Source organism: Copadichromis virginalis, linkage group LG1 (genome assembly GCF_057382275.1).
Source record: "Copadichromis virginalis isolate Kocher_CV1m ecotype Utaka linkage group LG1, C_Virginalis_male_GT1.1, whole genome shotgun sequence".
Classification (NCBI taxonomy): Eukaryota; Metazoa; Chordata; class Actinopteri; order Cichliformes; family Cichlidae; genus Copadichromis; species Copadichromis virginalis.
The window spans coordinates 40,090,462-40,117,957 of record NC_140618.1 but is presented as its reverse complement, the minus strand read 5'-3'; the positions used below and the strand labels follow the sequence as shown (position 1 = coordinate 40,117,957).

General features: G+C 40.5%; 2 protein-coding genes across 2 annotated transcripts; one reads left to right on the top strand and one right to left on the bottom strand.

The window, feature by feature from the left end:
• Positions 1-84: 84 nt before the first annotated feature.
• Positions 85-10,099, bottom strand: LOC146719269 (ankyrin repeat and death domain-containing protein 1A-like). The gene is made up of 8 exons (XM_085462707.1): positions 10,043-10,099; positions 9,860-9,958; positions 9,293-9,391; positions 9,095-9,193; positions 6,635-6,730; positions 3,241-3,433; positions 1,505-1,636; positions 85-1,310 (listed from the first exon to the last, which is right to left on the bottom strand). Exons 2-8 carry the CDS (start codon positions 9,950-9,952, stop codon positions 1,249-1,251), a joined length of 774 nt encoding a protein of 257 aa, XP_085318833.1. The 5' UTR covers positions 9,953-9,958; positions 10,043-10,099; the 3' UTR covers positions 85-1,248.
• A 3,387-nt stretch (positions 10,100-13,486) lies between these two features.
• Positions 13,487-26,678, top strand: LOC146719268 (hatching enzyme 1.2-like). The gene is made up of 10 exons (XM_085462623.1): positions 13,487-13,601; positions 13,848-13,878; positions 14,088-14,153; positions 14,307-14,456; positions 15,644-15,761; positions 15,894-16,072; positions 17,727-17,808; positions 18,518-18,642; positions 26,105-26,153; positions 26,465-26,678. The coding sequence occupies exons 1-9, from the start codon at positions 13,539-13,541 to the stop codon at positions 26,146-26,148; spliced, it is 858 nt and encodes a 285-aa protein (XP_085318749.1). The 5' UTR covers positions 13,487-13,538; the 3' UTR covers positions 26,149-26,153; positions 26,465-26,678.
• Positions 26,679-27,496: the final 818 nt, after the last annotated feature.

Sequence of the window (27,496 nt, the reverse complement as noted above, 5' to 3'; positions counted from 1 at the left end):
AATTGATTTACTCTGACTTACAGAAACCTGGTTGCAGCAGGATGATTATATTAGTTTAAATAAATCAACCACCAATCATCAATCAAATGTGTTATGTACTGCTGTACTTTATTCACAATGAGTAAATAAGAATTTCATTAAAATGACTTTATTTTGGACTGTCACTTTAATTTTGTTTATACAGTACCAAATCCAAACAACAGTCGCCTCATGGTGCTTTATGTTTAAGATAAAGACCCTACAATAAACCCCAACAGTAAGATGAGCCCCTGTTAACAAGCACCTGGAGTCAGTGTGGAGGAAGAACTCCATTTTAACAGGAAGAAACCTCCAGCAGACCACGGCTTAGGGAGTGACAGCCGGTTTGAGGGGAGGACAAAGGGCAGAGAGGCAAATATTAACTTCATGTGGCCTACAGATTAGCTCGACAACAGTGCATAGAGGGCTTCATGGAATGGGTTTATATGGCCAAGCAGCTGCATCCAAGCCTTACAACATCAAGTGCAACACAAAACATCAGATGCAGTGTTGTAAAGCATCATTGTGAGGGGCGCTTTTTGTTAGGAGCTGGGCTCTGTCTTAGATCCAGTGAACTAGTGTTGGTGTGAGGGTCTTGGGGTTTGGGGTCTGGGATGCAGGGGGCCTGCAAGGAGTATGGAGCACCAGTGCCCGGAGTCGCCAGTTTCATGGTTTGGTCTCTCCATGCGCGGGGGGGTCCACGCCTCCGCAGGGGGGTCCACGCCTCCTCGGATGCACTATCATGTGGAGCGAGCTGGCCCATGTTGGGAGGTACGATCTGCGCTTTAGGGAATCTCAGGAACCTCAAGGACCTTTGGGGGAAGCAAAATCCCACACCTAAGCAGCAGGCGTGGGGCATTTTGGGTAGGTTAGGGGCAGCTTGTCTTGTCCTTTCTTTGTGTGTGGATAACTGGCATGGGATGCAGCACATGGAAATCTGCAGCAGTGCAAGGCTGTTGTTACAGCCCTTCTAGGTAAACACAGTTCAAGTGCTGCAGTAGAGAAAACCTGACAAAATTGCACGGCAAAAAAAAAAAGAAATAAATAGAGAGCAACTTTCCCCTGGCTGCTACACACCTATCTTTCATTAAAAAATGTAAACCATTATGTGACTCACAATTCAAATCATGTAATTTTATTTATAGAAAATAACATTTTTATTTCTTTAAATAAAGAAAGTTTTAACAAAGCTAACACAATAGCTCGATGATAAGCATAAACTTGTTGCCGTCACATTACGCAGCACATTTTAGGAGAGCTGGTCTGGGAGTTTGCCTTCTGTCGGATGAACTCTGGATAACAAACCAGAAGAGGAAAACAGAGAAAAGAAAAAAAAGTAGACACATTCCAGTGAACAAACAGAAAAACAGTCTTACGGCATTATTGGTCTTTCTGTGGAGAAATATTGTTAACTAATATTGTATGACTGTTAAAACTGACAAATAGTCTGACCAGTGAAAGGAAGTGACCTCCCTGATTAGCTCACCTGCCAAATCTGTCCGGGAGATTTCCACCAACCCCTCATAGAGGCCTTTGGTAGGGTTTTCTCCAGCTACGAGCACTCCATGAAGCCAGATTAACAGCATCCGGTGACCATGATCTTTGAAGCTTTTCTTACCTTCAATTTAGATTTATATCAAGAATTATCCATCTGAACTTTTAGTTAAACACAGTCACTGTAGACAGTTCTTATACCATCAGAACATTTATAGAATCACAGTAACTAACTAGTTCATATAGTCCACTGGGTCTGTATTGTAACCACAGACCAGCGTTAAGCAAGCGAGGTACTTGGCCAGTAAGCAAAGCTGAATGACATCCTGATATCTTACATTTTAAGTGCTCCAACAAAATGAAACAATATTTTATTTTATATAATTTAATATTTTATTTAAAGTTCAACTTTAAATTAAAAAAAAGGTTCAACAGGTTAAAAGTCAAATAGAGTTTAAAAGCAAGGTGTCAAAGATCTGGCATTTGGAATTAAAGAAAAAAGCTGTGCCCAGAATGTAACTCTTGCAACAGTGTACAAAAGCTGAAAAACTTATTACAATCCATGTTGCAAACTGCTGTCATCTTGGAGAGACTGCTCTTGGTTGGAGGACCAATCTACCCAAAGAGAAAGATTAGCAATTATATCCAACTATGTCCAACAAGGACAAGTGTGGGTTTGGATGGACGGAGGTACAGTATCTACCATTCAGGAGGAGGGCAATCTGGTGGGCAGTTTAGCCAAGTTATTGGCCAGTAGTTGGATGGGACCGGCCCCTTCTTGGGATCCTTGGGGATCAGGACAGCCTTCGGTTAGACATTCCGGGTGGGTCTCAACCATTAGCACCTGGTTCATTTGTGCTGCAGGATGCTAATGGAGTTAGCTTGTTAGCTTCCCTATCCAGTAGGTGTTAAACATGGCAGGGAATGGTGCTGTCCAATCCCTCTGCTTGACATGTCTGCCACTGTGATGGTTACTGGATCCTTTCAGGGAGGTTGTTGCAGTCTGCTCTTAGATCCACTAGGCACTGAGCATTTCTGTTATGTGTTGCATCCTTCTTACATATACTCTTCAGTATTGCTCTGTCTCCAGCGTTGGCGGGGCTGTTCTCATTTTGTTCTGCTGCCATTCAGACTATACTTTGGGTAGTTCAGTGGAGAACATCTGGTTTATTCTCCTGGCTTTTATCTCTCTGGTTAACCAAGATTCAGGTATCAGGTATAGGCAGTTGTAGTTGTGCTTCAGGTCATCATTATAAGACAAGATATTGTATGATAATAGACGTTTTTCTACAAAAAAGTGATGTTGTAAAAAAACCAAAAGAAAAACAACACCATCTGCTCTCTGAAATATTAAGGATTAAGCATCCATTTACTCATGTCAGACTATCCATATATTCTAAATAGATCTGTAGTTCATTTGTTGTAGTAGAATTGTAGAAAGAATTCTTGATCTGGGTTAAAATTGACCTAGACCAGAGTTAATCACCTCAGGTACTCAGAATGCTGTAGAGTGAATCAGTCAGTGCCAAATTTGAGAATTTATTTTCAATAAAATCACTGGACCCATGAAACAGTGCTTCTATGGTTCTGGACATTACAAACTTGTATGATTTCCTGTGTAAAGATTTATATATATATATATATGAAAAAACCCAACAAGTACAAAAAAGGTAATAAAAATAGCAATAAAACTGTCAATAATTTTTTTAGGAACTCAGCACTGCTCACCTGTCCACTGTTGTTCTATAGCTTGTATATGTGCTTCACTAAAGTCCCAATGCTGAGCGAGAATCTTCCACTCCCAATAACACAGATGCTTTGTGGCGAGGGTCCATAAGACAGAACGGAAGTGCTGTGTCTCTGGCTGATGGTCCTGTTTGAAGCTCAGAGGTCTTCTTACCTGCTCACATCCCCCGTGATCCTGAATTCAACAGGGAGAAAGTTTTGTGAGTCGTTCGAAGTTAAAAGGATGTTATCACGTTTTATGCATATGATGTACAAAGAAAACAAACTCTCAGTACCTCTTGCTTTTAAAACTAGCACAAAGAATTTACAAGATACTTAGCTGGTTTGTTAAATACCTTCTCCAGGAACAAAAGGCAGTACACAGCTGTTTTACACCTTAAGCTTCAGACTCCCTTGCTACCTCCAAAAGTCATTTCCTTCTAAACCTAATACGTGGTCTTGTCATCTAGCAAGAACTGCAATCAAGCATTTGCAATAACTAATAAAAAAAGCACTTGGGACAATTGTGTTGGTGACAGCTTTTGTTATAATATCAATAATATTCATATGAATATGGGATACTGTTACATGTTTGCACAGACTTTTGTGGAATATGGAGACACTCCTGGCATTATATGAGCAAAGTGAGACTCATTTTTTAGGGTTGGTGGAGATGAGTGTGAAGATCCAAACAATCCCTGTCAGTGATGGAGAAGCTTTGATGGAAATATTTGGTAAAAAGTTCACCAGCATGAAGGAAATGAAGTTTCAAACTTTCCTTAGGAGGAGCCCAGCACGCCTGCTTAAAGAAAAGTGAGTGTGGCGATGTGGATGCTTGCAGCGACTGCTGTATAGAGGCCATCCTGCTACACATGAAACACATCAGAGTCATAACTGTTATTTTAGTCACGTGTTTGTTTATTATCCTTATTGTTTTATCTGGGACTGTTTGCAGACATCTCAGAGAGAGGAGACACCAGCATCTGAACAGAGACTCAAACCAGCAACCTGCAGCTCCCTGCTTGGCTGCTCCAGTTTTCTCCTCACTCATGTTGCCCACCAGTGATTTCTAGCTGCCCACCCACACAGCAGGCTAGAATATGCGCTGAGCCTCAGCACCCAATACTTGGACATGTTTTCTTTATTAAATAATGAACCAGACCCCAAAAGTAAACAGCTGTTATTGCTAGGCAACGGGAGCAGCCTTTGGCGATGCAGCACCTGACATTCCTGACCATGTGGGCGGAGCATGCATGAAATGGAATGTTCAGTAGAACTGTGCAACACAAGCACTTAGTTCCAGCATGTTTCATTGTATCCAGACACAGCTAGAGACACATCTACAGCAGCATCTCTGTGCAGGACAAACGACAGTTGACGAAGAAACATCGAAAACTTCACTTCACTCCTCTACAAAACGTTGGCTCCTTTGTTTAAAAGGCCAAAATGAATCAGGGGAGAATGAGAAGAGGATCGGCGAGTGCTTCACCTCACAATTCAGTACAGCTGATTAACCTGCAAGAAGAACTTCAAATGATACAGGCTGAAAATATCAAATTAAAAGAAGAGGCAGAAAAATCAAGAGGAGAAGCTAAAGATTCAAAGTTTGAAACTGATGTAGTATTGCAGGAATTACTGCATGTGGGTCTCAAACTTAAAGGAGAGAAAATGGGAAAACAACAGGCAGAAAAGGAGAATGAAAAGATGAAGAAAGAACTGTTGGAAGCTCAAAAAGCATTGGAGGAAGAGAAAAGCACAGCACAAGAAGCCAACAATAAATATCAAACTGCAAAGAAGGAGGCAGGAAATGTGATGCAGGAATTACAGGAGGTGCAGGAAGCTTTTGAAGAGGGAAAAAAGAAAATGCAGTTGGCAACTCAAGAAGCTGCAAATGTAACAGCTGAAGCTGAAACACTAAGGAAGGAATTACTGCATGTAAAGCAACAACTTGAAGAGGAGAAAAGACGTAAAGATGAGGCAGAAAATGAGATTGAAAATTTGAAGAAAGAATTGTTGGAAGCTCAAAAAGTGTTGGAGGAAGAGAAAATGAAAATACAGGAAGCAAAGAAAGAAATGGAAGATACAAAGAGTCACAATGAAAACATGAAGAAGGAACTGATGAAAGTACAAGAAGAACTTGCAGAAGAGAAAATTGAGGTGAAGGTATTCAAGAAAGAAATGACGGTGACCAAGAAAGACTGCAAAGACGCACTGAAAGAAATGCGAAAGCACAAAAAGGAAGCTAAAGAGCTCCTCAAACACAAAGGGAAACTGGCCAAACAGCAGCTGAAAGAAAAATTTAAAGATGCCGAGGAGCAGCTCAACAAGACCTTAAACGAACTGAAGGCAAAAGAAAAAGAAAAGCAAGCTGAGGACAGGAGGGGATTCTGGAGCAGACTGCTGAGAAAGAACTGACTCAGCAGCATCAATAGTTTCTTCCTCCTAATGTTAAAATCTCCACCTTTCTTTCACCCCATCCTTCTTCTTGGGACGTTTGCTTGTTTTTTAAAAACTGAAACACACAAATAAAATTGCCATAACTTGACCTCATGTTGCCTGCTTCTTTTCTTGTGTGTCTGTGGATGTAAAACAGTAACACACTTTCTGCTCTGTGTCTTTAATTGTAAATAAATGCAATATGTTTTCATTTTAAAATGCAGTGCAAAAAACTTCTGCTCTGAATCTTTTTTTTAGCAAAAAGCTTTTTTTTGCCTGTTGTGGAAGTTTTCCATTTAAATAAAGCCTGCAGACAAGCGGTGAGCGGTAGCTAACATTCTTTAATCAAACACACAAAGAACAGACAACCAAGCTTGATGAAGTCCCTGCATGACCGCGGGACAGACGGTCAGCAGAGTCTGAGCCCAGCATGGCTCTCAGTTAAATACCTTCTCCAGGAACAAAAGGCAGTACACAGCTGTTTCACACTCCCTTGCTGCCTCCCAGAGTCCTCAAAGACACAAAAGACTCTTCCTGTGGAGTTGTCTGCTTCCCCCAACTTCCTTACTACACCCCCACCATTTGTCTTACTGTATGAGTGTGAGACATGTTAAAATCCAGTTGCACCAAGGCATCATACAATAAAATAATGTGATTAATACATAAGTAAAAGAAATTCCTTTACATGCCCCTTCCTGATTTCTTATGTTTTAAGCATCTTGGAGACCTAGTCATAGTGTATGCTCTGAGTTGTTCTCGTTCTTTATAACTATGCCTGTATGCCAGGATTTTTTTTTTATTACAAAATCCAAAACAATTAATATGTATATAATGTGAAAAACTCAACAGGACATGGGTGCTGATACGCTGGAAAAGAGTGAAAATGTATTTATCGAATATGAGCACAGATTTCATATAAGGAGAGTGTATTTAGTATTAATATAGCGTTAGCAACACTTACCTTCTCCCATTTAGAAAAACGGTCAGCTTTAATTATCATGTCCACCAGGACGACATGGTTTCCTCTTGCTGCCACTTCCAGACATGTTTTTCCCTGCTGTGTACATTAGATGGCCAGAAAAGCATTGCTTTGTTAGAAGACACAGCTATGAGTGTCATAGATCTGAATCTATACTAAAACAGTTATCATGATGCTGTGCTACAAGATTAACTTTGTCCGGACAAAGAAAAAGTGAACTACGCATCAAGGTTTCAAATGGTGTGAAAAAAGATAAATATTCTACTTAAGACTAGCGTAACAAAGATCTTAATTAATATGATATAGAAGGATCAATGCACCAACTGAAAACTGTTTTTATTTGTTAGTGTACAATGTGAAATACACAGCTCAAAAAAGTAAAGGAACACTTGATCATCAACCACAAGTTAAACTTTACGGATATCAAGCTGTCGTCTTCGGAAGTGTAAGTGAATCAATTAATTTCACCTTTTTTTGGTGCAAATCAAACAGGTGTACTGAAGACGTTCCAAGACAAACCTTACTGTGTTATAGCACCACTAGAGGGGGTTGCCCTACTTTACTAAGGAGGTGGCAGATGACATCAACAGGATGTACAGCGTTGGTAGGGAGGCATTACAGTATTCACATGCAGGTAAAGGGGGTGTGAGTGTGTATATGGGTGTGTGTGGTCATACAGGAATGCAAGTAAATACGTTATCCTCCGACACACCTCTCATCTGTGCAGAACTGCGCTGAACACGTTCCCAACCGGAAGTACAGATACCGAGGTGCATCATGGGTAACGTAGTATAAACAGTTACAATGAACAAGCGGACTTTTAACAACTGTAGTAGTTGGGGGAGTCTCGTAGTGGGTGTGTGAGTATAGTGTGGCAGCCATTACATGCTTGTGTGTCTGTTCTGAGAGAAACCATACCTTTGTAACGGGCTGGCGCCGGTGACTACCCATCTCCGCACATGTACGTACGGACAGAGTAGAGCCGTGGAGACTTGGCTTGTATGGTCTTATGTTGCTAACATCAAATAAATGTGTTGTTCGATTTAACTGACTGACTTTGAGTTATCCAGCTAACCTCCACACCACATGCTCGCTGGACCTGCTAGCTGTTCTTCCTCGCCAAACTGCTCTTACAGTTCCAAGACAATCTCCATAAAGTAAATGATTCTGCAGGTGATGGGACAGACCATTATTCTCTCCTAGAATTGCTTTTTGATATCCTCGTCAGTACTGGTTTGATGAGAGAGTACCTGCAGCACATCCAGGTTACACTGTGGCCATGTCCACACTGAGACGCCGTTTTCGGTGAAGGAAAACGCAGCGTTTTGAAAACGCTATCCAAAGCCGTTTTCGTGTTGCAGTGTGGACAGCGAATCCCGAGCCTTTTCAAAAACGATGACACATTTTAGTGATGTGATGCAGTCATGTGACCAATCAAACTAAGATAGCGGAGGGCATTATACAGCGTTTGTTTTGTTTGCTCTCAGTTTTGACAGCGCTATTAAAGATTAATATCAGTCTGTACGTGCTCCAGAGCTTTTCTTCAAATTCTTTAACTCTCACTCGCTTTTGCAACTTTGTACTTTTGTGTTACTCGCAGCAACAACTCCACCTCATTGTTAGTCCATTTAAAAAACTCGGTGCTTTTCCTCAACATTTGCCGCGACGTTTCAAAGAGCCGGAAAAGTAAATAAATGGCAGAAATGAGGCAGGCCGAATCTTCTTGCGTTTCACGCATGCGCAGGACTGGAACGGAAGCGTTTTCGGCTGTTTCAATGTGGACGCACAACTCTGTGAAAACGACTGAAAACGATAGTGTGGACGCGGAGCGTTTTCAGACAAAAACGCCATTTTCAAATTTTAGTGTGGACGTAGCCTGTGTTTCCCAGCACAGTCTGAAGAGTGAGGAGCAGATAGTAGGAGACAGGCCAGAGCTGAAAGTTCATCGCAGTGTGAATGCTAGATAGAATTGTGTGTATGCAGGTTTGAATTGGTAAATTATGTTGTGTAAAGCTCCTTTATCATTAACCATGCTAGCCAACAGTACCCTGTACTGCTGGGATGAAATCCTCAGAGCTTGTCTTAATGCACTCGGTCCTGGGTTTGTGTTGCAGGGCAATACCCAGTGACCTGGCAATTATATAATGATGAAGACACTGATGTCACTGCCTGGCCCTCATGTTTCACACACCTGAATCCCTCATCCAAATCTGGGAGGAGATCCCCCCACCACCATCCACCATCTCATCCAGCCTTCAAAAGGCTGATGATTATGGTTTTCACTGACCTTTGTGACCCCTGACCCCTTCTTGTTTTCAATGAATTTCAAAACGTACGTCAAAGTAACATGAATATTTTTTAAGGTCTGATGTGTGACTTTAGTACTCCATTTATTGTTTTGAGCAGTGTACATAATATTCTGTGTGAAGCTGTGTGTGGTACCTTATCAGTTAGACTGAGACTAACTCTAGAAATCAGCATCATCTCAGCCAGGTCATGCCAGCCATGTTCTGAGGCAATGTGTAGTGCGGTCTGCTGCCTCTGTCGCCCACATGACAGACAACCATTAAGTAAAATTACTGTATTATAGGACATTTTATTATGCATTGTGTTCATGTGGCTGTGGAACTTTGTACTTACAATGTCAGTGGCATTCAGGTTGCTGCCAGCATCGATAAGCAATCGTACAACTTTTGTGTGATTGTTGAAAACAGCCAGGTGGAGTGGTGTGCAGTGTTGCTGTTTCAAAGAGAAACAGGTATTAAAAAGCTGCTCTCTATGATATTAACTTTTAAAACGTTTACAAGTGTTTACTGCCTAATTTTAGATTTCTTCTTCATTTTATGCACCAAAATGCTAACATGCTAACATACCACTGTGTAAGAATACCCATATGGAAAAGATATATATAAATCTTATAAAGCTTTGTGTTATGTGAAACTTGTGTGAAAAGCATACAAGAGTGAAAACAGATATAAGATCCTTTGATAAATTATATAAATGAAACTTGTTTTGGATACTTACTAAAACAATATATGAAAGTAATGAGAAAGTGGCCACTTTCATGAGTAAATCATATAAGCCTTATATGAAGTAAGCCAAATCTTATGCAAGTCTTTTATAAATTTCTTCTATTTCTTTTGCATATGGGTACTTTAAAAGAATTATCATAATAATTTTTTTCCGGAGATAGCTAACAGTGCTTACATTGTTTATAGCATCTACATTGATTCCTGCCTTCAGCAGCAAGCTGGCCTCTCTGTCATGACCATGCTGTGCCACATAATGGAGAGCATTCATTTTTCTCTACAGACAGAAGATAAATATTAATTCATGAAAATAACACTGCCAACCCACTCTTGAATTGCATATTTAAGTAAACAAGCATACATTAGTTTGTGCATTGACATTACAGCCAGAATCCAGCAGAAGTCTAACGCATTCATAGTGACCTCCGTCAGCTGCCGTGTGCAATGGTGTGAGATCATCCTACAACAACACAATACAACAGGTACAATCAAGGTCAAAGGTTTTTACAGTTTAAAGCTTATTATTCACAAGCATGAAGAAATGTGTTTTTTCAGGTTCAAAATGCTTGAGTGATCCCAAGAGTTTGGTGAGTAGGAATCATTTTTGCTTAGAAGGGTCTTGCAAGGCCAACAGGTCCTGGGTCAAAGGGCCAGGCTACTTGAAACTAGAGAAATCGCTGTGATTAGGAGTCAGCTACCTCACCCAGTTTACTGAGGAAACCACATAAACTAACATTACTAATAGTTTTTCCCCATGCTGTGAAAGTTCTTTTATTTTTTGGCAAATTCAAATCTGGTCTTCCTGTTCTTGAGCGTAACCAGTGGTGTACACCTTGTTGTAAACTGTCTGAGCTGGCTAGTATATTCCTTCTGGTTGAAAATGTCCCAAATGTTATTTTGGCTCCTCATAAAACTTTTTAATCTCTCTCTGATATGTTTATTTAGTTTTTCATTTAATGATGGCTTCTGTTGCTTCATCAACATCTCCTTAAAACTCATATTAAGTGTTCCAGTAAACAGCTACCCAATGCCAAGTGTAAATGGTTGTCTGCCTCTCTGTGTTAGCACTGTAACAGATTGGCAGACTGTTCAAGGTATACCCTGCATCTCTCCCCATGGAGGTGAGATAGGCTCCAGCCCATCAATGACCCTGAATGGGTGAGTGGATGGCTAAAAAGAAAACAAGAAAAATGCTTCAGTGGCAGGACCCACTGATTGATAGGATTCACCCTTCTTTAAGGTTCTGGACATCATAAGGCTGCTCTGGTCTGCAACACAACACACAGTTAGGTACACAAGTGTTTTGGCAATTACAATTTCTGTAATTTGTTCAATCTTAGCCTTCGCTTGTGTCAGCATCTCTTTGGACCTCATACAAAGGGTTTCACTGGACATCTACTAAATGTAAGTTCAACACTTATCTCTATATCTCTGCTTAATTACTGATAGAATAATTATGGGAAAAGTCTTAAATGGCCACAAAACTGCTTGGCAGCCATGTATCCAAATGCTTTTGAGCCTCAAAGGTTTAAAAGAGTATAAAAATTTCTATAATTCCTAAACAATTAATGCAACACTTCTGTTAAACCCTTTATAACAACCCTGTTTCCTGCACCCTGTCCAGAGGTGCTGGATCTGGGGGGCATCCGTTCATCTGGGTCTATGGCTTGCAAAGCCTTGCTCCCTGTGGGACGCTGTTCTTGATGGTGGGATTGGTTTGGGATGGCAGAATGGGTGGCTTCAGGGGTGGGCACACGGTTGTCATAGAGATGTATGGGCTCTTTACGCTTTACTAGTCCCTAAGGACCCCAAAGCGCTTTACATATCCTGTCACACACACATTCACACACTGGTGATGGCAGCTACGGTGTAGCCACAGCCACCCTGGGGCGCACTGACAGAGGCGAGGCTGCCGGACACTGGCGCCACCGGGCCCTCTGACCATCACCAGTAGGCAACGGGTGAAGTGTCTTGCCCAAGGACACAACGACCGAGACTGTCCAAGCCGGGGCTCGAACCGGCAACCTTCTGATTACAAGGCGAACTCCCAACTCTTGAGCCACGATCGCCCCAATTGTTCTGATACTCCTGATACATACGGGATCACTAAGGGTTTTTGCTTAGACGGCAGTTTCACCTTCTTTCCTGGATCGGCTGGAGCTTTTTTAGGTGCCTTGGATGAGTGACAAAACATTTCTTCCACTGAAAACACTACATCCAGATGAACAGAATCAACTTTTTGAAATTTCCTTACCTGGATGCTGGCCTTCCTCATGAGTTTATCCAACCTCTTCCTCTCAGCTGCAGATAAACTGCTGCTCCAACAAACCACACTGTAAAAAATGACAGATGCCACCACAGAGTCATAGAAGGTCTTTAAAAGCGCTCCCTGGACTCCAAATGACCTCAGCCGCCTCAGCAGGTAGCGTCTGCTCTGACCCTTCCTGTAAAGAGCATCAGTGTTGTGACTCCAGTCCAGTTTATTACTCAGGTGAACACCCAGGTACCTATAAGAGTCCACTATCTCAATGTCCACTCCCTGGATGTTCACATACTGTGGACGTCCTGTGAGGTAGTCCAGTATCCACTGGGACATGTGGTGGTCCACTCCCAATAGCTCCAGCCTGTCTCTCAGAAGTCGTGGCTGGATGGTGTTGAAAGCACTGGAGAAATCAAAGAACATGATCCTCACAGAGCTTCCAGGCTTCTCCAGGTGAGTCAGAGCTTGGTGCAGGAGGTAGATGATGGCGTCCTCCACCCCGATGCCAGGCTGGTAAGCAAACTGCAGCGGATCCAATGAAGACCTCACCAGGGAGCGCAGATGGTTTAGAACCAACCTCTCGAGGGTCTTCATCAGATGCGATGTCAGGGCTACCGGCCTGTAGCTGCTGAGGTCCTTGGGACGGGAGGTCTTTGGTAGCGGTACCACAGGAGGTCTTCCACAGCTGTGGTACTTTCCCCAGTGACAGGCTCAGGTTGAACAGATATCCTAGGATGCCACACAGTTCATCTGCACAGCATCTCAGGAGCCTGGAGCTGACGCCATCTGGACCTGCAGCCTTCTGCACCTTGATCTTGCGAAGCTCATTCCTCACTTGAAGTGCTGAGATAGAAAGAGTGGATTTTGGGGGAGGGGTGTGTATGTTGGAGTCCACAGAAGCCGGGGGTGGGTGTGATGGCTGGGAGCTGAGAGGTGTGAAGTCCTGAGATGAAGGACAGGCGGTCCCTGAAGATGAAGGAGATTGCAGCAGGGGGGACGATGCTGTGGTGGGCGTTTGATCAAACCTATTAAAATATTTATTTAGGTCATTCACCCACCCCAAGTCTCCTGCAGCCTGGGAGGTTGGTTTTTGTCCTGAGATTGTCTTCAGGCTGTTCCAATTTCATCTTCAGAAAATGAACAGCATGCTCTGGTTAGTCACTAGGAGAGTTTTGAAGCAGTTGGCTAAATGTTAGCAGAGTATAAGGCTGTAAACTTAAGAATTCACCCTATAACTTCTATCAGCAACCACATCTTCAGTGAACACTGACCCCGTGCCACTAACAGCCGCACATACATGCCTGTGCCATAACACTCCTCCACCATGTTTGACAGATTTAAATACATTGATGGTAACTATAATATTTGGACTGTGACATAATATAAAGACAGCAACAGCCTTTTTGTCTAATTTCATAATATGTTGAAACAGACGTGTTTAAGTAACAACTGTCATTTTCAGTTGAGTAATGAGTACTGGTTGAACAGCATGCCATATTAGGACAGAATTCAGCTGGCCTTTCTAACTATATAAGCCGAACACTTGTGTTTTCAGCAGGTATTTTCTCAGTCGGCTGCTCTTCTTCAGTAACCAGCCATGATCCTCCAGGCGGCTGTGCTCAGCGTGTTCTTGTGCTTCGCCCACACTTTTGTTATAGAGGTAAGCGTTGTAGTTAAGTATGCAGACGTAGATTTCCTCTCTGATTTGACCAAGATGTTTTATTTTGTTAAAATGGAATACAAGCTTTCTTCAAAACAAAACATAAGAACACAAAGAGAATACTTCTGTTTTTCATTTTATTAATTTATTGTATAAATTGGAATTTGCAATTTTAATCTTCAAGCATTTTTGAACTTGCAAACAAATCAAATACTAGTCCTTATAAACCCTTTTATCTTATTACAGGCACCTTTTAAAAAAAGTGTTGAAAACTCCGGTAAGACTTTGCTATTTTTTACATTTAGCACTTGTATGTCATCACACTATGAGATATGCTCTTATTCATGTTGATTTGTATTCATTTATTTATTTATTATAATTGGTCCATATTGGATTTGCCTGACTCCTTGACATGTCTTTGTGATGTTGTAACATGTGACCTTGTCCTTATAGAACAGTCAAACATATGTGCTTCATATTGAACAGGAAACAACACTGAGGGTGATGATTTCAGTATCTCGACACTGCTGGAGAAGGCTAATGCTAATCTTGGTATGTTCAACTTCACTTCAGTTCCTATTCATCAGTAGTAAATATACAGCTTTAGTAACAACATCCAGGGGCTAACCTTAAAAACTGAGTTGATGTGTTAATGAAACCATCGAAAGTACACGGAAAATATGTTTTTCTTTCCATACTTTACAGGAAAGAACTTGGATGAACCTCTGGTCATATTTGGAGACATAGCAGTGCCAACAGGTCTACAGAACGCTGATCCGTGTACGGCTCGAGGCTGTTTGTGGCCTAAAAACAATGGCAGAGTTGTTGTACCTTATCGAATCTCCGACCAGTACTGTAAGTCTAGATACATGGAAACATTCCTTTTTATTGAGCTTTCTGCTAATTTTTCAGGTTTAACTGAAAACTATTAGAATGATTTTCTCCGTCTGTAGGGTTTGTTTTGGGGTTTGTTTTTTTTTCCATTAGTGGGCAAAGCTGCTTCCCAAACCTTTTCCCTCTGAGATTCCACATTTTAGTGTCCTCTAAATACAAAGAGAAATCAACGGGTTCTCATCTCAGGGCTTCAAATACAGCTGTTTGGTCAAAAGACTAAACACTAAACAAGTATTTTAATGACATACAGAAAGGTTTTTGTGTACAGAGAATACAAAGAGTTTAAAAATACTACCAAGGAAACTGAAAAGGACAGTTTATTAAAAAAGGAATTAGTCAGTTACACATAAATTTCCTCCGATATATAAAAAAAAACAACCTAAATATACATCAATCTGTATCAGATAGATGTAATATAAAATTATATATAAAGCTTTGCCAAAGCTTAGCATGGAGACTGATACAAGATATTCAGTCGCAATTTTGAAGACCTTAATGTTGCAGATAAAATTGCTGTTTTCTCGGTTCTAATGCCTTTTTCCTTCCATTGTGCTTTTGGCTCAATCCAACCCAAGAGGCGCTCTTTAATTCAAAAGTGCAGGAACTAGTTAGAGGAAACTACAAATAAAATTTACACCTTCTTCCAGTGTCACAATCAAAAAAAATTATTTATTTTTTTTGGCAAGTTTGACAAGTTTTCTCCAGGGAATTACCTGACAAAGCATCCGGAGTGCCACAGACATTACACTGGGGGTGTCTTGTTATTGAACCTATGATATATCCCAATATAATAACACTCAAAGTTAGTTATAGTTAAGATATGTAGATAAAATGGGACAGATGTATTTTACCCTGAAAATTTCTGTTAGCTATGCCACATCAAAGATACTGGGGGGGAGCAGTTCAATGTTATGACCAATCTTTACAAGCTTCAAGCCAACATAATGAAGAATATTTTATGCTTTCTATAAATTCATTAAAGTTGTACAAAAACATCAGCTGATTTTGAGGCAGTAACATAGATTTGATTGATTTATAGGCCAGTGTAAGTAGTAAGCAGTTACTCAGGAGTAGCAGCATTGTGCTCAGTCTTAGTTGAATATAATGCCACAACAAACTAGAACCACAATACATGTTTTTCTGTGAAGCCCGCAGGGAACGTGACGTCATCGAGCAAGGTCTGAGGTCATTTGAAGCAGCCACGTGCGTCAGCTTTAGGCCCCAGAGCAGAGAAAGAGACTTTCTGGACATTCAGTCTCGTGATGGGTAAGTCCAACACAAAGTAGGCATTTATACTTGAATTCTACAGGCAAACTTTTCATCTAACGCAGGATTTTCTGAGTGAGGAAGCTGTTTTACTGGTTTGTCATAAAATTTTTATTTACCGCTCTTTTTCAGGTGTTACTCTTTTGTTGGGCGTCGTGGGGGTGGCCAGATAGTGTCACTGAGTCGCCAGGGCTGTGTTTTCCACCAGATAGTCCAACACGAGGTGCTCCATGCCCTGGGCTTCGACCATGAACAGACGCGTTCAGACAGAGACCAACATGTACGCATCTTGCTAGAGAACGTCATCCCAGGTGGGTCACATGACAAACAACAGCCAGAAACAACAGTCAGAAAAAATCTTTAAGTGGTCAGGATGACAAAAAAAACTTCTACATAAATGACAGTTCATTTACCAACAGTAGAGCAATAATCATGTTTTTTTAGGATATTTCAAACAACCCAAAGTACAAACAATGTAGGGCAAAATGTGAAACATTCACAATAATCAAATCTGTCTGTGGAATTCTTTTATTTATTTATTAAATTTATTTATAAGTTTGAGACTAATCTATTTGAATTGGAAGAATGTTTTGTTCCTCTGTGCTTTTCAAAAAAAGATGTATGTATATGTGTGTGCAGCACGGTGGCACGATGGTTAGCACTGCTGCCGCACAGCAAGAAGATCCTGAGTTCAATTCCACCATCAGGCCGGGGTCTTTCTGTGTGGAGTTTGCATGTTCTCCCCGTGTTTGCGTGGGTTCTCTCCGGGTACTCCGGCTTCCTCCCACCGTCCAAAGACATGCAGCTTGTGGGGATAGGTTAATTGGTTAATCCAAATTGCCCATAGGTGTGAATGTGAGTGTGAATGGTTGTCTGTCCCTGTGTGTTGGCCCTGCGACAGACTGGCGACCTGTCCAGGGTGTACCCCGCCTCTCGCCCTATGACAGCTGGGATAGGCTCCAGCGCCCCCCGCGACCCTGAAAAGGATAAGTGGACGCGAATGGATGGATGGATATGTGTTGTATATTAGTCTTTTGACCTGCATTCCTTCACTCACCCCAACCTGTCACGGCGGATGGCGCCCCTCCCTGAGCCACTGTCGCCAGAGTGCTTGCTCAAAGGGGGTCATATGATTGTTGGGTTTTTCTCTGTATGTATTATTGGAGGGTCTACCTTTCAATATAAAGTGCCTTGTTATGCTTTGGTGCTGTATAAATAAAATTGAATTGAATATTAACAAAAAGTATTAAAGTTAACCAAGTAATTTTATTGTCCAAACCTGAGTAGTTTTTGTATATTAACCCTGTCATGCATGAATTATGACAAACTCAATCAGGATTTATTTTCTTAAGTATTTGTATTCATCTTTAGGCATGAAAAGATGAACACAAATAAATCCTGATTGAGTTTGTCATAATTCATGCATGACAGGGTTAAATAATAAAATTACAATGAAACATTTCATACATCTATTGTAACATTAAACGACCAGTGGGTGTGACACATCAGTGTGTAATGGTTTATTTTGCAAGTATACCATCAGCAGTGACACAAATACAAGAACACAGCCTTTAAATAGCTGTAAACTGTAGCAACCACCATGCGTGAAAGGGTTAACATAGGCAAACATTATTCAAAATGGAAGTCAGCAGCAAAAGAAGTCACACCTCTTAAGTGTAAAAGTAGCATCAAAATAAATGCACAAGTCACTATGTGGAAGCGCAAGGTGAAATGACTTACAACTGTCCCAGCCCTCCCATGTCCATATGGAGAGCTCTCTCTTTAAAGCTGGAAAGCTCTTGTGTCCATGGACACAAATCAATAGATTTCTTTGTTTTTGTGCAAAGGAAAAAAGTTACCCAGGTGCTCTCACACAGCTGTAGGGTGAACTGAACTTTTGTGACATTTTAATGCTCAGCCTGGAGTAAGAGACAAACATTGACTGAGTTGTTTGAACCCCCACAGGGATGGAGCATAACTTTAGGAAAATCAACACAAGGAACCTTGATACTCCCTATGACTACAACTCTGTTATGCACTATGGAAGGTAAGATATCAGTTCACTCCCTGAACATGCTTCAAATGTATATTTATTTAAAAATTATGTCATAATAACACAGTTTTATTTGACACAGTTTTATCTGTTTTCAGTCCTTTCATTTTCAAGATTTTAATTTTCTACATCCTGTGTACATGTGTGTTGTAATCAACTTCTCTTACCACACTGGCCATTGAGAAAACCAGTAATTCAAACCAGTATAAAGCTGTGGTAACCAATGAAACAGTTTACACATTGAGTGCTATAACAATAATAATAATAACAATAATAATGATGATAATTTTATTATCAGTAATAATATTGCAGCTGCCTACAACGCACACATTTATAGACAAAAGCCACATTAGCTCGTCACAGAGTGCTAGCTTGCTGCCTAACGAGCAAATGCTACATGATGGACAATAATGGCGTGCAGGACTTTGCCTTTGGGCTCTTTTTGGGCAGATGATAAACCTTGAAACATTTATATCCCATTCTGTTAAATGTCTGAAATGGCAATAAGGACTCTGTTTGGCAGAGTCAATTAGGTAATAATTAGGTAGATAATCCTCTTGACTGACCTTTCCCTGCTGCATTGCTCAAGCTGAAGCCCATATTATAATTTCATGTTTTTAGCCTTCTCTTTGTAGTTGTTATAATGACACTTGTTTGAGACTACAATCACAATTTGCCTTACTACTGTGTGTTTGCACCCCAGGTTTGCCTTCTCAAGAGACAGGGAGCCAACCATCGTTCCCATACCCGATGAGAATGTAGCCATTGGCAGAGCTACAGAGATGAGTGCCAATGACATCCTTCGAGTGAATCGCCTTTATACCTGCAGTATGTACCTCGTTTCTTTTCGTTTCTTTTTCTTTCCTTTTTTATAAAGAAAAAAGGAAGCTGGATTAACAGTTGGAAGGTCAGTGGTTCAGTTCTTGGCTACTCCACTCTAAATTCAATTAGTTTAATTCAATTTTATTTTTATAGCGTCAAATCACAACAACAGTTGCCTCAAAGCACTTTATATTGTAAGGTAAAGACCTCCCTCCTGTCTTATAAACAAGTAAACAGAGGTCATGGCAGCCATCTGCTTCGACCGGATGGAGGTTGCAGGAAGTGAGTTTTAGTTTCTGCAGCACTTGGACAGTATTGGACAGTATTTACATATAAATAGTTATTGCACAGTGGTGGTTTATAGAGGGAATCCTTGGAATGTGGGTGGGACTGTGTTTATCAGTGCATGTGTGAGTTCTCTAAAAACTTTAGATAATATCTTTAAAATGATAGCGGCACAAACGAAAATTTTTGTAGCACAAACCAGCAGAAATGTAGCACAATTGATTGACACCAATTTTGTTTGATTTTGTTTGGAGTGGTTAGCACCAGAGTGTGAACAGACAGGAAGTCAGAACATCCAAGTCTGAGGCTCTCGATTTACTGGTGGATTTATGTCCCTGCTCTCACCTGTGGTCACGAGCTTTGGGTAGTGACCGAAAGAATGAGATTGTGGATACAAGCGTCAGAAATGAGCTTCCTCCAAAGGGTGGCTGCCCTCTACCCTAGAGATAGGGTGAGGATTTCAGCCATCCGGGAGGGGTTCAGAGTAGAGCCGCTGCTCCTCCACATCGGACGAAGCCAGTTGAGGTTGTTCGGGCATCTGACAAGGATGCCTCCTGGGTGAGGTGTTCTGGGCATGTCCCACTGGGACAAGCCCTGGAGTAGACCCACTGGTGAGATAATATTACACTTGTAGTCAAGACCGCCTAATCCGAGACCAAGAAATAACCAAGTTAAGATGAGACAAAGACCGAGACAAAAAAAGTCTTTAAACTGCAGCCAGATGCTGTTTCGTTTACGGGTGTCAGGCATATTTATGTGTTTTTGCTTTCACACAGCCCTCCTCACCGCTGTCCACTATCTTACTCACTGAGAGGACAGACGCACGCTCCACGTGACTGTCGCGTCTCTCACCCTCTCTGTTTTTCACATAATGATATTATCCTATATCCTCGCATGTGATTGGCCGCAGTATGGAGGGATTGGAGCATAGCTGAGCCCCTGTGTGAGAGCCGAGCAGCTCTCACACAGGAATTTAAGGAAATTAGGTGAGGGTAGAAATGACTGAAAGATTATCAGGCTCTATTTTGAGTTTTGTTCAAAAAAGAATGACTTCATATAGGAAAAAAAAATCACATATGCAGGACACCTTAAACTATTTTTTTAATTAAGCAGCCAGGCAGAACAAAGTCGGGGCTGCATCAAACTGTCTGTATTTCTTAATTGCAAATGGCACCAAATTGTATTCAAACTGAGCCACACTTATGGAGCTCCACAATTCTGTTCCTGGTGTTTTGGTTGACATCTCCTGATGTTCCCATGTCACAGAAACAGGCTCTGTGTTTTGCCTTATATGCATCCACAGCTGTGCCACCAGTTTACTCACATGGACTCTACGAACCAATCAGAAGCTTCTTCAGCTCAGAATGGAATCGTCTGCAGTTTTCTTATTAATTAACAATAAACTTAGTGTATATGTACTCCTACATTTGATGAAAGTGATAAAAATAGAAGCTCTGTCTCTCTTTATTCTGACATTTAACTAATTCGAAAGATATTTCAATATTTATTTATCTAAAACAGAAGTTTACTCTAAACTGATGTTTAACAGTAAAAAAAAGTTTTTATGTTTTTTCCATAAAGTGTAAACATCTGGTTTCAACTGTGAATATCCTGCTGTGTATTGAAATCCCTCTTGTTTTGCATAGATATACTGAACAACATCCAAAGCATAATATATAAAATAACATCTACCAGAGTTTTTTCTTTGAAAGAAGCTCCTTATGTCCATTGTTGTGTTCATCAGTACACAACTGAAACCGATTGAGAGGGTTTGTTTAGCCGTGGAGGGAAACAACTGAAAATATGAAATGAAAGCTAAGACTCTAAAAAATCAGCGTTGCTGTTCGGCTTTTTATTTGTCTATTTGTTGATTCACTCGAAGAGCAAGTAACGCAACCAAGTGATCAGTTTGATATCAATCTTTTGTGATTCACCGTCATATTTACATTATTAGTTCAGTATGAATGATTTGCTTTGGTACCTGGTCAAACTTAAGCTCTCCTCTGTCTGCAGCAAACTCGCAGGCAGCAGCTTCTCGCTCACATGTGTGCTGTGCTCAGTCGCCTAGTGCCTGAGCTCGGATCATATCAAAATTAGGGGGAATTTACGACGGTGCGCTCTGTGCTTCGTGTAGAGATGGCACGATACCACTTTTTTATGTCCGATACCGATACCGATATCATAAATTTGGATATCTGCCGATACCGATATGAATCCGATATAGTGTTTTTTAATCAACAAAACTGTTTTTTAAAATATCTTGCTGCATTTTGCAAGTCTGCAAGTTCATACTCAAGTTTAAAACAACAACTACACTAAAGCTATTCTGTTATACCTGTATACAAAAAAAATATTTCATAGTTCAGCAATACTGATCAATCTAATAAACTTAGACCTACACCATCCTCCCTATTCTGGTATTTTAAAGAGTACTTAGCGTAAATATTAAGCAACCTAACTAATAGGGTTCCAACTCCCAGCAACAACAAAAATAAATAAATAAAAAATAGGGAACCACCCCTCACGCTCCACCTCATGATGCTTAATCGACGTAATCAACCTTAATTTGATGCAGTGTGAAAAAAAATGCACAGAAATCAATTATTTTTCAAGAAATATTAAATAGATTCAACATCTTTCTTCAACAAAATTGCAGACTGCACAGATGGTACCTTCCCAAAGGAAAAAGTACTATAGCTTACTAGGGTATATATATTAGACTTAATAGTCACTATATACAGTAATTGACTTCTATTCATTTTACTTAATAGTCACTATATACAGTAATTGACTTCTATTCATTTTACATCAAATTAAAACTTTGGGTGTCAGATAATTATTTATTAAAAGCTAGACATTTTAAATGAGAATAAGAAAGAAAAGTATGTCTTGGTGCCCCCTTTTCCCTGTTCATGCCCTATCGGCCCCCCTGGCTAAACTTTGCTAGATCCGCCCCTGCACAGTTACCAGCCGTCAGCTACATAGAAAAAGATCCTCGAGTAGAAAGTAATATTAAATACATTCTAACAACAGATGATCAAGCTTAAACGTGCTGCTGTTGTTCAGCCGCTGGTTTCCTCTTTCTGGTGCAAAGTGGGCCAAAAACAAACCAGAGAGACGGACTCGCGACAGAAAAGCCGATCAGCTGATCATTAAGCAGTTTCATGATTGAAGTAGCAGCCGGAGAGCGAGAGGCAGTCGCTCGTTAAGCTTAACGTGGGAATGCTTTACAAACATTCAGAGATGGACTTACACACTTGCTTTACTTCTCTCGGGGATAACTTTGTCGGAGATGAAATGCCAGGTTGCTAGCGAAGCTCCACATGCTATCCAGACCACCGACAGGTCCGGCATGCCACAGCTGCTCTATCACGTGATGCATACTGCTCTGACGTGCTAACGTTCTGAGGTGAGTTACGGCGTGTTGCAAGTTTTGTGAGGTGCTTTCGTGATATTTAATGGATCGGATTACATTTTTTATTTTTCTCCGATATCCGATCCAGTAATTTAGGTCAGTATCGGACCGATACCGATACGTAATATCGGATCCGTCCATCTCTAGCTTCGTGTGTTGTTTTTGTTTTATACAGTTGTCAGTCAGGCATCTAACTAACAAATTACACTCCAAAAGACCCCATGCTTCTGAAAAAATGACCCGGGCTTAAGCCCAGTAAGCCACCCCCCCGCTCCGCTGATGGTTGACTCCAAATCTCCCGAACACTATGTCGATTTGAGAATGCAAGACCGAAACAGCGAGACCAAGACCGAGACCAAAGTCAGTCGAGACCAAGACCACGTAAAAGTGGTCTCGAGACCAAGACCAGTCTCGAGACATCCAACTCTAGATAATATCTCTTGGGTGGTATGGGAACTCCTTGGTGTTCCCCTGGACAAGCTGGAGGAGGCAGCTAGGGCAGGGGTGGGCATTCTCAGTCCACGAGGGCCGGTGTCCCTGCAGGTTTTAGATCTCACCTTGGGTCAACACACCTGAATCACATGATTAGTTCGTTACCAGGCCTCTGAAGAACTTCAGGACAGGTTGAGGAGCTAATTTAGCCGTTTAAATCAGCTGTGTTGGTTCGAGGACACATCTAAAACCTGCAGGGACACCGGCCCTCGAAGCCTGGAGTTGCCCACCCCTGAGCTAGGGAGAGGGAGGTCTGGGCTTTTCTGCTTAGGTTGCTACCCGGCCCCAGAGAATCTGAAGAAAATGGATGGATGTATAGATGTTCCAGGTGTGTCGCCATGTGGGGAAAAATGCTTCAACACATGGTTGGGTTGGTAGTGTACCGGGGGCTTCTATTTAGGACTACGCTTCCTCCTCACCATCACTCAGCAATCATGTTTTCCCAACTGCTCGGGAAAATCCGATGGAAGAGAACTGACGGGGCCTCCGGAGCTACAAACAAGCTACATTTATAACAAGTATAGTTATTAGTAAAGTAGGCCAAGGGGTAACTAAACATCTGAGCAGGAAAGAGTAGGAGAGACAGGTGAAGAGCTAATGCTAAGCTAGCGAATCCCTAAAGACACAGTGACTGAACACTGTAAATATAATTAGTGGGTGATTCAACAGAGTGTGCTTTGGATAAAGCGCAGGAAGATTACCAGAGGTGGGACCAATTCATTGTTTTGCAAGTCTCAAGTAAGTCTCAAGTCTTTATCCTCAAGTCTCAAGTCAAGTCTCAAGTAATGTCAGGCAAGTCAGAGTCGAGTCTCAAGTCACTGGTGTAAAAGTCCGAGTCAAGTCACAAGTCTGAAACTTTGAATTTCAAGTCCTTTCGAGTCTTTAAAAAAAACAAACGAAAAAATAATGTTGCAGTTATATGCTAAATGTAAATATTAGATCATGTAATTTTAAAATCTGTGTTTTTCTCAACACATGACAAAATAGTGAACTTAGAAAATATACACAAATTGTAAAATTGCACCTCTTTAAAATGCAGCTCAATTAAACCTAGCTCCAAGAATAATTTTCACCGACGGTTCTGAGATACGCTGCATGTTATTCTTGGATGCGGTTGTAGGACCGGCTTTAAAATCGCATGACAAAAATATCATACACATTAAAAAAAACTGCATCACCAACGTAGCCTGGACAACATTTGCTAGTTAGATGAAGTCAGCTATCTCATCTTAGCATATTTATATGCATATTTATAATTATACGCTTCTTGGTGTGAGTGCATACACTCATGAAGTTTAGTAACTTCAGGTCACTGCAACAAGCCCAGGTACAGTTTACCGACGGATGGGTGCAGGACCTTGAAATGCACCGTGTAGAACGAAAGACCATCGTACGTATCATAAGTTTACCAGTCTCACAAATTGTCTTCATAAATACACATTCCTTAACCGTTTATTAATAGGACCTTTGAGCTCAACGGTAATTAATTAGTAGTGGAAATAATTTCTGGTACGAGTTACAGAAATGTAGCAGTGACAATAATACTGTATGCTGTAATCGTACTGGGCAATTAGTGATACAAAAAACCTGTTTTATCCTGTGAATAAAAGTATATGTTTTTGTCAATGTACCATAATAACAGAAGCGAAACGCAATATTGTGTCAGGACAATTCACTATTTATGCACAATAAACAAAGGAGCATAGCGCGACAATTTCTGTTCAGCGCCAGACTTGCTTGTAACCTATATCACTAATTATGTTAAGAAAAATGACGCATTAACTACAACAGCAGACTGACCTTTGTGTAAATGCTTGGAGCAGACTAACCTGTGAGCTGGAGTGTTGTGGGACGTTATATTTGGTCTTAGAATGGCTGCAATCCAGGACACCCGTCGCCTCTTTGTTACTTCGGAAACATGGCTCGAACAATTTCTCTTCAACGACGTAATCCGATAACAACCGATCTCTTTACCCGTCGGCTTCCCGTGGCTGTCATGCGACCGGCTATTGCAGTTAATGATACAACAGCTTCTTGACATTTTTGTGTTTCTTTTTATCGCTGTATAACTGATTTTAATTGAAAGCCTAGTACCGCTTGCCACGAGTTCCCAGAATCCTTTGCGGTTCTACCCGTGAATGACGTCACATTTTCAATCTCTATATAATATGCATGTTAAATTTTATATTTGGGGTAAAATATCAAGTCTTTTCAAGTAAACCGGTTCAAGTCCAATTCAAGTCCCAAGTCATTGGTGTAAAAGTCCAAGTCAAGTCACAAGTCTTAGAACATTTTTTCAAGTCAAGTCTAAAGTCATAAAATTAATGACTCGAGTCTGACTCGAGTCCAAGTCATGTGACTCGAGTCCACACCTCTGAAGATTACACTATGAAATAAGACGTTATCTATAAGTTTTTAATTAAATTGGCTACACAGATAAGCAATGCAAAAATACCACTGTAAGATAGAACAGGAAGTGATACTCCAGACTGAGACAACACCAAGAAGTATTTTGAAATGACCTTGAGCAAGATACTGAACTCTGAGTCGCTATTGATAAATTTGTGCAAATGTGTGTCTGGTACTTAAGTATAAGAAAGAGCATTTACATGAATGTTTGTGCGACTGGCTAATAAGAATTTTGAGTGCTCAATTAGAGCACAAAAACACTGTATAAGTGCCAGTCTACTTGCCGTTTTTCTGCACCACCTTTAGTTTCCAAACCTACTACTGCACCCATTTGTGCTTAAAGGTTGAGAGGTTTTCAAAATTCAAACAAAATGTAACTGTACTATGAAGCTGTCTCCTCCTCAAATAATAATTATATAAATAGAAAAAGTTGGGACAAGCACAAAAACCTGGAATCCTGTTAACAAACAAGCAGAAAAACCAACGTCACTGGGGTAAAACGTGTTTGAAGATCAAATATGTACACAAAACTGACATTGGGTGATGCAAAATGGAGGGAAGAGGAAGCAATTTCTGTTTGGTATTATTGTCTATAGATAATAATATGCTTCAGAATATCATAACCATGAGAGCATGCTTATTTAATTATCTGCTTTGTGTGCTGAAGACCTTAAATTCTTTCAACCTATCTGCTCAGCCCCCGGCTTACTTTTCTACCTCCACTAGTTTCACAGAACAATCATGGAGACTAGTAAACACCAACATAGATATAGTACATCAAACTGTTCATCAAACTCAGATGTTCATGTGGTGTCTTAAAGAAATGCAGCAGCGTTTAAAGATTTCTCTCTGTTTGTTGTTTGACAGGCTCAAATGTGCCCATACCTGTGCAAAGGAACAAGTTGTTCTAGAAAAAGTAAGTAAATAAGCTCGGATGTTTTCGAATTTTGTTTACTTCATTATAATAGAAAATCATGTTCCTATACATTTATTTTACCAATTAAAGCTTTGTCAGGATAACTTTAGTGGAAACATTTGGTTTAAAACAAAAAACAATGAAATGTCATATATTTTAATTGATCAGGGTCAGAAGCATGTAGCTGGGATGAGTGAAAGGCATATAAACCAGAACACCAGACGAACACATCTCCTCAATTTACAGCCTGTGTTTGTGATTTTTTTGTGCAGATACTACATATGTGTAACATCTTCTTTCTGTTTCCACAGACAACCAAGAGATGGGAGAGATTGATGCAGCTTGAATTTTATGCTTTTCAAATTTGCCTGAAATAGCTTTGTTTAAAATGAGAAATGAAAATGTATCATTGTCTATACTTTTCACCTGTCCGTTGACTTAATCCCAATCACGCTTGTGTAATTGCTAGTCAGCTGTATGAAATACTAAAAAATGAACAAAAATAAACATTCATTTTCATTTCTAGTAAGTTTGTTTCTTTATTCCACAAATCCTACAAGTCTACAGGTCAAAAATACACATTTAACAAGTAAAGATATGAACTCAGTCTTGTACTAGTATTTTCCTGACAAAAAGATATAAAACCAAAGGTTAATCTACTTAAGTAACAGTCAAACAGAGTGGAAATGGCTTTCAGTGAGAAAAACAATATTATTTTCCCAGTATTACTCTCCTCAAAGTAAGAGTAAGGCCAGTCAAAAGAGTAAGTGAAATGCACACCGCCTTCGCTCCATGTTGCTTTACTGTTATGCCGGCTTGTACACATACACGAGAGACACGAGAGTTCTTCTTTACTGATGTTTACTGTGCTTCTCTTAACGTACACAGGTACACCGTAGAACTGGTGAATACAAATGTACAAGAAAATTATATTTCAGCATTAAAACATATTACAATATAAAATTCACAAAATATAAACAAACATACCACTTTGGCCTGCAAGTAGACAAACCGGTGTAATTGGAACTTAGGGCTTATTTCTTCTTTCTTAGCTTGACTTTTACACGGCTAGACCGTCACCATGCGCAGCTTCTCTGACTTTTTTTCCAAAACAGGAAGTGACCTCTGCCCTTACCTTATACTTACAAAATTAACTGGTTACTTTCCATGTATCAAATTAACTTTACACCAATCCGGTAGGCAAAAAAGGTTAACATGCTCAACACAAAAATAAAACATACAAAATAAAATGAGTTAGTTACATTATCATTACAAGAGCTCCGCCTAGTGGTCAAATACTAACATTTCACCAACTGTTACACTCCCACCATCACACTATCGCA